Source organism: Narcine bancroftii, chromosome 4 (genome assembly GCF_036971445.1).
Source record: "Narcine bancroftii isolate sNarBan1 chromosome 4, sNarBan1.hap1, whole genome shotgun sequence".
Lineage (NCBI taxonomy): Eukaryota > Metazoa > Chordata > Chondrichthyes > Torpediniformes > Narcinidae > Narcine > Narcine bancroftii.
Genome location: NC_091472.1, coordinates 41143054 through 41154586, shown reverse-complemented (window position 1 = coordinate 41154586; position 11533 = coordinate 41143054). Strand labels below are relative to the sequence as shown.

Below are 11533 nucleotides of genomic sequence, written 5' to 3'. Positions count from 1 at the left end.
GAACAATCACTCTCCACTACACATCAATAACTCAGCAGTGGAGAAAGAACAACAAGTCCTTTGGAGTCCACTTAACTAGTGACCTGTTGTGGAAATACTACATTTCACTTTTCAGGAAAGTGCAACAGCAACTGCTCTTCCTGAGAAGACCGAAGCAGGCAAGGCTACCAGCCTCCATCATGTCAACCTTCTACAGGAGCTAAATTGCGAGCATCCTGGCCGGCTGCATCACTGTTGCTGCAGAGAAATGGATCGGAGGTCAATCCACAGGAGTTTCCCTTCCCCGTCCCCCCCGAATTAACATGATCCACTAGGATCCGAGGGCACACAAAATTGTTGAGGACCCCTTCCACTCCACACACAGCACCTTTCAGCTGCTACCGGCGCAAAAGATATACAGGAGTATCAGAGCCAGCACCAGCAGGCTGAGAAACAGTCGTTGAGAATGCTGCACCACCATCCAAGATGCTCATATTTACTTGTACACGTGAATAATGACCTGCATGTGCATTGTTTGTATGTCTGGTTGGATGTCTGCACTGAGCACCGAAGGACACTGTTTGGTCAGGTTGTACTAGTGTAATTTTCTATGCCCTGAGGCCTTCTTCATCATCATATCTTCCCGTTTAGCCATTTTCAGGTAACTCTGGACAAACCCCCCCAAGCTCCTTCTTGAGGAGGAAAACCGAACCACGCATGGCTTGCTCATGACAGTAAATCCTGATGACTGCTGCCGCGATCCGACTTCCCTGCACACGCTCCCGATGGTCGGGACGTCCTGGGCTGCGCCCACAGTCATCTGCTCATGCATCAGTCGCACCTCTCCGGTTTCAGGTCACCTTGCGACACGCTGACCCGCCACGACCGGCGAGAAGGCACACGTGGCAGGCTGCAACTTCTGCCACGCGCCCTCCGAGCGCCGCGTGACGTCGGCCGCCGCCACCAATCACTTCCCCCTCCGCCGCCCCCCCCCACCCACCCAGGAGGCGGAGCGGCGGGCAGGATCACGTGGGTTCAAAGGGGTTCCGATCCTCGGCCGGAGGAGTTGCAGGCGGTAAGCGGACGGTCGTTTCACGCGCGCGACTCCGCGGGTTGGATGGGATCTGCGACTGGGTTCAGTCCAACGGTCACGGACGGACGAAACTGGCGGCCCGGCGAGCGTGGACCCCATGCTGTTGCGCCTGAGTGGCTGGAGGAGGTGCCAAGCCGCCGAGTTCCTCCGGCCGTGGCTGACCTGCCCCAAGATGCCAGCGTCTGCCTCGCGCCCAGGCGGCCGTTGGGGTGGCACGCGACGCCAGCCACGGTCGCCTGACCGGCACCCCTCGCCTCCAATGAGCGCGCGGGGCGTCACGGGCGGGCGCCAATAGACGAAGGGCGTGGGCGGGAGCAGCCTGTGTTGGTGGACGTCTGCCTAGATTCACCCCTCTGACGCCGGCCCGTCTCGTCTGCGCCTCCCCCGGACCAGGGCTGTCGCGCGAGTGGGGAGGTACCAGCAGGAACTGGGGTCACGCTGGTGGCGTGACCCGACTCAATGATTAACCAGCCTCGTTCGTGGTCGAGGGGCCAAGTGCTGCACAATATGCAAACCTGATTTAAAAATCCCCAAACTCGTGGCCGCTCCCTCTATCGACTAAATGCAACACCCCCCCCCCCCACCCTTGATGTTGCCTCTTTCCACTGCAGTGCTTTGACAATAACTCGTGCCATGCTCACATGGAGATGGTGGCTTTCCCCCCTCCTTCCTGTTTGCCACTGCCCAATCCTCATTCTGGAATTAATCGAAGTTTTGCAAGACTCTTGACAATTCCACTTTTTCCATGTCCATCTCCTTCAACGCCTGTGATGTCAACAATCAGGAACTTGGCAGTTTAAAAAAAAATAGCTATTGACATTTACTGTGTTATACAGGCCCTTTGACCCAACTTGCCCATGGAACCAAGTTGGCATTCTGGGCGAGTCTTAATTGCCGAGTCCTCTTTTTTTTTCAATCCATAGGTGACCAAATGGATTTACGTCGGAGCTTACATTCCCTCACAGCCCTGTGCACTTGACCGTCCGTGAAGCTTACCAATTTCTTTAATTTTCCACATTTGCACAGGACCATTAGTTCTATAGTTTGACTTCAAAGTCATGTGCCTTTTGCGAATATGATACTAAGTATATTCTGCTATTTCTGTTATGAATTCTTGTTTCTGCTGGAAAATGACCAGTGTTTGCCCTTGCCTGCTTTTTCATCTTTCATCTTCGTCTGTTTTGATATTTCCCATTTTATTTTCCCTTTTGTCAATTTCTTAATTGTCCTTCTAATGTTCAGGTTTACTGCTTTTTTCTGGAAACTTTATCGTCCTTTTCCTTTGATTTAATCTGTGATTGGATTACTTTGTTTTTCAGTGCCACAGGAGTTACATTCATGCAGTATTTCTTCAAGTGCTTGCTATCACCTGACTCTGGTACCCTTTTAATGTCTTCTTTGTCTTGGCTTCGCGGACGAAGATTTATGGAGGGGTAATGTCCACGTCAGCTGCAGGCTCGTTTGTGGCTGACAAGTCCGATGCGGGACAGTTGCAAGGGAAAATTGGTTGGTTGGGGTTGGGTGTTGGGTTTTCCCTCCTTTGTCTTTTGTCAGTGAGGTGGGCTCTGCGGTCTTCTTCAAAGGAGGTTGCTGCCCGCCGAACTGTGAGGCGCCAAGATGCACATAGTTTCCCAATAAACCACAACCAAAATGCCCCTCAAGCTATGTTTCAAGTTGAGCTATTTAAAGTTAATGTAAAATTCTGCTGGGTTCTGATCATCTTTTCCGATGGAGAGTGGCTTTTACAACAAGACTATTCATTAACTTTTTAAAAATGTTTTACTATATTAGTTCCTCCAAAGGCTGGTTGGTTGCTTTAACTTCTGAAACTGAAAACTATCTTGTATGCATTCTGGCATTGATTTTCATTTGCCCAATATATATTTGAAGTTCTGTTTATTGCACTTTTCATTGTGCTTTTAAGGTCCTCATTTCTACCATGCCATACATCACGACTATTATTCAGAGGACTATAAGCATATCCTACCAATGTTTTCAGTTTCTTGGTGCCACTTAATTCCAGCTAAACTTTTAAATTTTATACCATAATCTGCAAAACAACTGTACTATGCAAGAGTCAAAATAGAAAATGCTGAAGCACTTAGTGGATCACACAGAATCTCTGGAAAGGGGAGCAGAGTTAATGTTTCAGGTCAAAGATCCCTTTATCAGAACTGTTATGAATGCTATAATTTTATTAAGAGAGCTGCTCTACCTCTTTTTGGTTTATATTAGTAATTAACATCAAAAAGGAGATGACGTAGATTGTTGTAATTGAACTTAATTTGGCCTTGGTTTAGTCATTTGTTCTACACTCATGAGTAATACCCCTGCAAAGCACTTCAATGTTTTAAAGGTGTTATTTATATTCATGTTATTGTTGATGCAAATTGAAAGAATAAATGGCCAAACTAGCAAAAATATAATTGGTAGGATATTATTTTTTGTCTTGCAATTCTATGTGGTTAATTTGAGCTAAAGAAAAAAATTAAGCCATGTGCACGTAATCAGTTGTGTTTAATATGGTGATTTTATTTTAAGTAATTAAACAAAATGTTCAGCTTTGCTGGAAATTTTGCTCCCAGGTTGCAATTATTACAAGATATCAGTATTTGGTCTTCTGCACAAAATTAACCCTTTCAATAGTTCATTGACCCCTTATGAACTGTTCTCTGCTGTTCTTATACAGATTTGAAATCATGGGATTCAGCAATAGAATTACAAAGAGCTGCTTGATAGGGTCCTTGTGTCTTCTACTGTCTGGTAGGCACTACCTGTTTTCAACACATGCTCAAGCTCAGCCACCACATGATTCTGAAATCACTGAGGGTCATCGGCCAAATATTCGTCTCGATAAGAACCTTGTGCAAGATAAAGAGTATGTAATTCACTATTTTTAGAATATACAAAAGCAGTTATCTGTTTGATACTGATTTAATATGATTAAGTGGAACATCTATGTTAGATGTAAAAAGTAGGTACTAATTGACATTTTTAAATTTGTTTTGATGTAACTAATTGACCAATTAATTTTTAACTGTTTTTGCCTTTGGCTCTCTCCTATGTACCAAAACAAAACAGCGAGAGACGAGCACAGCCTGAGACAGGCAGGTCATTATTTGCTGATGTGGAATCAAGGTCACAAGTACTGGTCATTATTTGCTGATAGGAGGCCAAGGTCACAAGTACTTCAAAATTGTCCTGAAGCATGATCGGCTCATTTTCAGTTTAAGTTTGTTTTTTTTTTACCTTTATGCTTCATTGTTTCATGTATTCCATTCTTTGGAGCATCACATAGCAAATATCTTCGCCATTGAGATATAGTAGGAACACATCCATACTTGGTATGGTGTTAAAACCTGATTCCCTACAACAACAGTAGGCTCTTTATGCCTCTGTCTTTTTGTTACAAGGGCAACAATCGTACAAGTATATAAAATAATTTGATGAGGGAATAAGTCATGGAATGCTGTTTTAAAATTGCTTACAGAATTGTTACAGTTTATATTCCCATGTTTATTTGGATCTTTGGATTTGCAACTTCCATACAGTCTTATTAAAGCAAAGTTAGAACTTGATTCAATTGAAGAAATAAAATTGCAACTATTAAAGACTTAACCAAACAACTATTTTTTATAGCAATAAGTTGTTATTTTGGAGAAATTCATCAATTTTAGTCAGAAATATTTAAATGTGTGGCATATGTATCACTTATCAACTGAATTTGTACCATGCACATTGGCAGTAATTAAACAACCAAGCTTAGTAAGAACAGAACAGCAGTTGTCGTGGTGGACCTTAACTTCCACATAGATTGGAAAAATCAAGTTGATCAAGGGAGTCTGGAGGATGACTTCATTGAATGCATCCATGATGGCTTTCTTAAGCAGCGTGTTAAGGAACCAACAAAGGAGAATGCTACTTTAGATCTAGTATAGGTACACAATCCTTTATATGGAACCCTTGGGGGATAGTGTTTCCTGAATTTCGGATTTTTTCATATTTCGGAAACCCAGATTTAAACCCACCCGAATTGTGCTGCCGTATCCACCCCTACCCCCTTCCAGTGGTGCTGCCGGTCTCCCGCCTGCCCACCTCGCGCTGCCGGTCCCCCGCCTGCCCGCCTCGCGCTGCCGGTCCCCCGCCTGCCCGCCTCGCGCTGCCGGTCCCCCGCCTGCCCGCCTCGCGCTGCCGGTCCCCCGCCTGCCCGCCTCGCGCTGCCGGTCCCCCGCCTGCCCGCCTCGCGCTGCCGGTCCCCCGCCAGCCCGCCTCGCGCTGCCGGTCCCCCGCCTGCCCGCCTCGCGCTGCCGGTCCCCCGCCTGCCCGCCTCGCGCTGCCAGTCCCCCGCCTGCCCGCCTCGCGCTGCCGGTCCCCCGCCTGCCCGCCTCGCGCTGCCGGTCCCCCGCCTGCCCGCCTCGCGCTGCCGGTCCCCTGCCTGCCCGCCTCGCGCTGCCGGTCCCCCGCCTGCCCGCCTCGCGCTGCCGGACCCCCGCCTGCCCGCCTCGCGCTGCCGGTCCCCCGCCTGCCCGCCTCGCGCTGCCGGTCCCCCGCCTGCCCGCCTCGCGCTGCCGGTCCCCCGCCTGCCCGCCTCGCGCTGCCGGTCCCCCGCCTGCCCGCCTCGCCCTGCCGGATTTTGGAGCTTTCTGGATTTTAGATGTCCAGATAAAGGATTGTGTACCTATATTGTACAATGAGATAGGTAAAATGATCAATCTTGTTGTTAGAGACCCTCTTGGAAAAAACAATCATAGTCTGATCTCATCTAATTCTGATGGAGGGTGCAATAGTTAGATCTAAAGCTAGTGTACCTGTATTATGGTTGACAGGGGAGACCACAACAGGACAAGGGAGGAATTGGTCAGCGTAGATTTGGAGCACAGGCTAGTTGGCAGAACAGTTGAAGAACAGTGGAAGGCTTTCAAAGAGATTTTTCACAGTAATCAACAAAAATATGTTCTTGTTTAAAAATAAGGGCAGTAAGAGGGGAAGAATCAGCCTTGGTTAACTAAGGAAATAAAGGAAAGTATAAAATTAAAAGCTCATATGTACAAAGTAGCCAAGAGTAATTGGAAACTGAAGGATTGGGAAAATTTTAAAAGGGAACAAAGGTAAACTAAATGGGAAATAAGGAAAAGAAAGAAGGATTATGAAGATTAATTGGCACAAAATATAAAAGCAGATAGCAAAAAATTTTATAAATATATAAAATGGAAGAGGGTGGCTAGAGTTGACATAGGTCCCTTGGAAGATGAGAAAGGGAGATTGATATTGAGTAATGAGGAAACGGCCGAGGCATTGAGCAAATAATTTGTGTCAGTCTTCACAGTGGAAGTCGCGTCCAGCATGCCAAAGAGTAGTGATGGGGATGCGAAGGGAGTTGAGAGCCTCAATTAAAATAATTGTTACACAAGAGATAGTGATGAGCAAACTAATGGGACTGAAAGCAGACAAATCCCCCTGGGATGCATCCCAAGGTACTGAAGGAAAATGGTGGGAATTATAGTCGATGCTTTTTCCAAAATTCTCTGAATTCTGGGCAGGTCCTGGCAGATTGGAAGACAGCAAATGTCTTGCCACTTTTTAAAAAGGGATGTAGGCAGAAGGTGAGTAACAGTAGTATCTCACTGGCGGAGACGTTGCCGCGACTGATAAGTCGCAGCAACTCGGGCGACCAAAACACGGCTTGCATTCTCACCAAGGCGATGCCAGGATGACGTCTCCATCAGTCGCGACGACTAATGTCTGCAACTGGGGAGATGTCTCTGCGACCTCTCCGCAGCGTTGCCGTGATCTCTCCTTCGTCTCCAGCAGGTCGCGGATGGAGACGTCGCAGCGACCGGATGGAGACGTCGCAGCGACCGGATGGAGACGTCGCAGCGACCGGATGGAGACGTCGCAGCGACCGGATGGAGACGTCGCAGCGACCGGATGGAGACGTCGCAGCGACCGGATGGAGACGTCGCAGCGACCGGATGGAGACGTCGCAGCGACCGGATGGAGACGTCGCAGCGACCGGATGGAGACGTCGCAGCGACCGGATGGAGACGTCGCAGCGACCGGATGGAGACTTCGCAGCGACCGGATGGAGACGTCGCAGCGACCGGATGGAGACGTCGCAGCGACCGGATGGAGACTGGAAAAAGTCTCCAGGAAAATCTAACATGTTTTCGATTTTCCGGCGACTCCCCGGAGACCCAGCTAGTCTCCAGGAGACGTCTCCGCAACTAGTGGAGACTCAAGTCACCAGCAGGTCTCCACCTAGTCTCCAGGCTAATGAGATAGGTCCTTTGCTATCAGCCAGTTAGCCTAACGTCTGTAGTCGGGAAAATGCTTGAAGCTGTCATTAAGGATGAAATAGCGAGACATTTAAAACGAAGGGAGATGCCGCATGGATTCAGAAAGGGCAGGTCTTGTTTGATAAACTTTCTTGAGTTCTTTGAGGATATAATGAATGCAGTAGATGGAGGGAAACAGGTTGATATTGTATATTTGGATTTCCAGAAGGCATTTGATAGGTGCCATACAAGAGACTTATCAATAAGTTACAGATGAATGGAGTCGGGGGGGAGTATATTGGCATGGATTGAGGATTGGTTAACTGACAGAAGGCAGAGTGTTGGTATAAATGGGTGTTTTCTGATTGGCAGACAGAGCAGATCATTATTTAAATGGTGAAAAACTGCAACATGCTGTACTGCAGAAGGACTTGGGAGTGCTTGTGCACGAATTGCAAAAAGTTGGGTTGCAGTTAGAACAAGTTATTAAAAAGGCAAGTGGAATGTTGGCCTTCATCGCTAGAGGATTTGAATTCAAGAGCAGGGAGGACATGCTGCACTGTACAAGGTTCTGGTGAGGCCACACCTGGAATACTGTGGCCTCCATACTTGAGAAAGAATATACTGGCCTTGGAGGCAGTCCAGAGGAGGTTCACCAGATTGATCTCAGAGATGAGGAGGTTGACCTACAAGGAGAGACTAAATCATCTGGGATTATATTCACTTGAATTCAGAAAAATGAAGAATGAAACATATAAAATTATGAAAGGGATAGATAAGATAGAGGCAGAAAAATTGTTTTCACTGGTAAGTGAGACCAGAAGTAGGGGACACAGCCTCAAGATTGAGGGGAGTAGATTTAAGACGGAGATGAAGAAGAACTGTATTTTCCCAGAGTAGTGAATCTGTGGAATTCTCTACCCAGGGAAGTGGTTGAGGCTACTTTATTAAACATGTTTAAGGTTTAGTTAGATAGATTTTTACATAAAAAAAGGAAGGTGGAGTTGAGTCAATGATCAGATCAGCCATGATCTTATTGAATGGCAGAGCAGGAGTAGGATGGCCTACCCCTGCTCCTATTTTTTTGTGTTGTTATGTTGCCACCTCTGCATTGATTATGTCCTGATTGTTTGCTCAGCTGAAGTAACTTGAGAAGTGATTAATAATGGTTGAAGATGGGAAGTATTATTTCTTTTGTGTTTTCTGTGATGATGTATACATTACGCCTCCTGGTGAAGTCATGGCATATTTTGTTGAGGCATTTAAAAATGTTATTTATTTGTTTTGGCATGCTAATTGAGAGAAATATATTTGTTAACTGTGTATCTTTCATTTTAAGATTAGTTCTAGAAATATTGTTGAGTTAATCTTTGAGTTAAAATTTGAATTTAATAATGAGATTGGTTCTAAAAATATGATTATTTAACATGCAGGTTCATCATCCAACTTTTGAATAATTGCAATGTTTGTAACAAATGAAGCTTTATCAATTTTGCAGACATATAATGGACCATTTAGATGGCGTGATAGACAAACCAGAATCTGAGATGACACCACAAGAACTTCAACTTCATTACTTTAAAATGCATGATTATGATGGGAATAACTTACTTGATGGATTGGAATTAATTTCAGCCATTACACATGTGCACAAAGAGGTAAATATTGAGCTTAAATCAGTCCTCTTTTGGACTGTTAACTCAGTACTGATTGGTCTTTGTAACTCTGATCCCTGTTAAAATTGGAATTGATTACTGGACTCTTTTAAAGGTTCAGTCTGCTTATTAATGCAAAATTGTTGGCAATGTATACAATTTGTATTTTTAATTTAATATTGAATATGTTGCATTTAAGTATTCCAGCAATCCATAAAACTGAATGGCATAGTATTCCATTCAGCATAAAACTAAAAGCCTTGTAGAGAGGAGGAGCCACTCATTCTGAGGCTAATTTGTGCTTAATAATTAGGATCTGAGTTGTACAGCTGGGTTACAGCCCTGTGCAACTTTTCAAATAATTTTTCACTACTTCAAATGTGACAATATAATAAGGAGCATGGTTTACAACTTTCTTTGTGATAACTAACTATTTTGCTGTGTAAATTCAAATAATAAATAATGTGCCAAACAGATTCCTGCCAACATTCTTCCATACCTTAATGAAGGGCTCAAACCTGAAATGTTGGATTTGTATTTTTACCTTTGCTACATAAAGGACACTGTTTGACCAGCTGAGTTTCTCTGGCATTTTGTGTTTTTACTTCAACCACAGTGTCTACAGATTTTCGTGATTTACAATAAAAGTACTTAATTGCCATTGTAAATTAATGAAACCAAAACAAAATAAGATTAATTAACCTCTGTAAAGGGAAAGCCTCTGGTTGTGAAGCAGAACCATTACAGATTATTTAAACTATTAAATGGTCTTGCTAATTTCAATTGATATTATGCACATATAGAGGTAAACTCGGCTCACATCATTTGTACACATTCTGATAGCATTTTGTCTGAATTTTGTGGTTGTTCTGTGCAGGAAAGTGATGGCCGAGGACAGCCCATGGGTGAAGAAGAAATTGTGAGTTTAATTGATGATGTTTTAAAAGACGATGACAAAAATAATGATGGGTACATTGATTATGCTGAGTTTGCAAAATCACTAGAATAAAGATTTGAAAATAATCATTGTTTTCCATTTTTTGACCGCGATTGTGAGTTTTTCATTTGGTGAAAGTCAATTAACTTTATTTTCTAAGCAGCTGAGCCAATCTTAATTTACTAGCCTCCATAAACCAAAAAGTTTTCTGTACAGAACTGTAAACTTTTTTTAATTTCACTGGATATTTACCAATATTTTTGTGCAATTTGAAAATGTGTACAATTTGATAACGTGTTAAATTTGCTAATGTATTTGTGACATTTTGCATCAGTCACTTATTCAATAAATAAAACAATAATCAATGAAATGTTGATATAGAACCATATGAAATGCATAATAAATCATTTATTTTGAAACTTTTCAAGTTAAATAGCAGATAAAATTGCTTTCTAGCCATGTGTGTATCCATTGATGAGGATAAGTTTTGTACTTTTCCTTTGAATATTCATTTTAAAATATTTTACAGTTTATCAGCAATGGAAATATAGATGACCAATAAATTATTTTGTTTATGGCAATTTTGATTTTGTGTAAATGCTGTATGTAAGAAGTAAAACATTCTAATGTTAAAACATTTAATTTCAGAAGGCTACTTGTGTAATATTGGAATAGAGTAACCTTTTCTGTTGATCCACTCTAAACTGTTCTTGGGAAAACAGTGGAATACTTTTGCCATGGCATTTGACATGGTCATTCATATTTGTGCTGAAAATTCTTCACATTTAATTCCGAGTTTCTGTTCAGGTATCTACTTGATGGTGATTATCAATGACGCACAGTGAACCATTTCTGTGGTAATTTGGGATTCAGAATTTTTTTTTTAAGATGGGCAACATTTCTGAAAACCTCGAAGCACCTTGTTGTATTATATGTTAAATGCATTATGCATTTTAAGATCTGACTTGTTGAAAAGACGGAGTATCATAAACCAAGCTCAGTTATTGATTGCTGCAATTAACTTTTTGATTGGTCAAAGGAGAATATTCTAGTTTTGGATTTACACTGTCAATTTCAATGTACCTGTTATTACAATGTTGTCTGTTACAAGTATTAAATTAATTAAAATTGTCCAATTAAATTTGTACTGGATGGTGCTGATTTCATGCTTATAATTGACATGTAGAATTTAAAAATCTTTTAGACTACCAAGTACAATTTTAAATTTTCAAGTAAGCAAAGAATTTTCACAGATTTTTAAAAAAATATATGGAATTAAATTTTCTACCCCACTTCATTCACTTATAGATATACCACTTATAAGAATGGATAATAACATAACTAGTATCAACTGTGTACTCATGTAATGTTGCCTTTTAGTGGTACATTTGTTCATTCTTTTGAGTTTAAATGGCTAATTGGGGGTGGCAATGTTACTTTAAGTAAACCGCTGTTCTCTTACTGATGGTGCATAGTTGCGACAAAATAACAAAACTAGATGACCATCCTGTATCAAGTTTTCCATGAGTCAAACAGGATGAAATGACATCCAGATTACTCCAATTTCTTCATAATTGGAAAAAGAATGACCCAT

The 11533-nt window shown here is 42.9% G+C and overlaps 1 protein-coding gene across 3 annotated transcripts; it reads left to right on the top strand.

The window, feature by feature from the left end:
• The first annotated feature begins 878 nt into the window (after positions 1-878).
• mcfd2 (multiple coagulation factor deficiency 2, ER cargo receptor complex subunit) lies at positions 879-11080 on the top strand. 3 transcript variants are annotated; one of them, XM_069931121.1, is made up of 5 exons: positions 879-1054; positions 2392-2505; positions 3762-3950; positions 8846-9005; positions 9880-11080. In XM_069931121.1, exons 2-5 carry the CDS (start codon positions 2411-2413, stop codon positions 10009-10011), a joined length of 576 nt encoding a protein of 191 aa, XP_069787222.1. In that variant the 5' UTR covers positions 879-1054; positions 2392-2410; the 3' UTR covers positions 10012-11080. The 3 variants fall into 3 exon arrangements, with proteins under 3 accessions (XP_069787222.1, XP_069787220.1, XP_069787221.1); XM_069931119.1 differs by lacking the exon at positions 2392-2505 and having other exon boundaries at positions 950-1054; XM_069931120.1 differs by lacking the exon at positions 879-1054 and having other exon boundaries at positions 2420-2450.
• Positions 11081-11533: the final 453 nt, after the last annotated feature.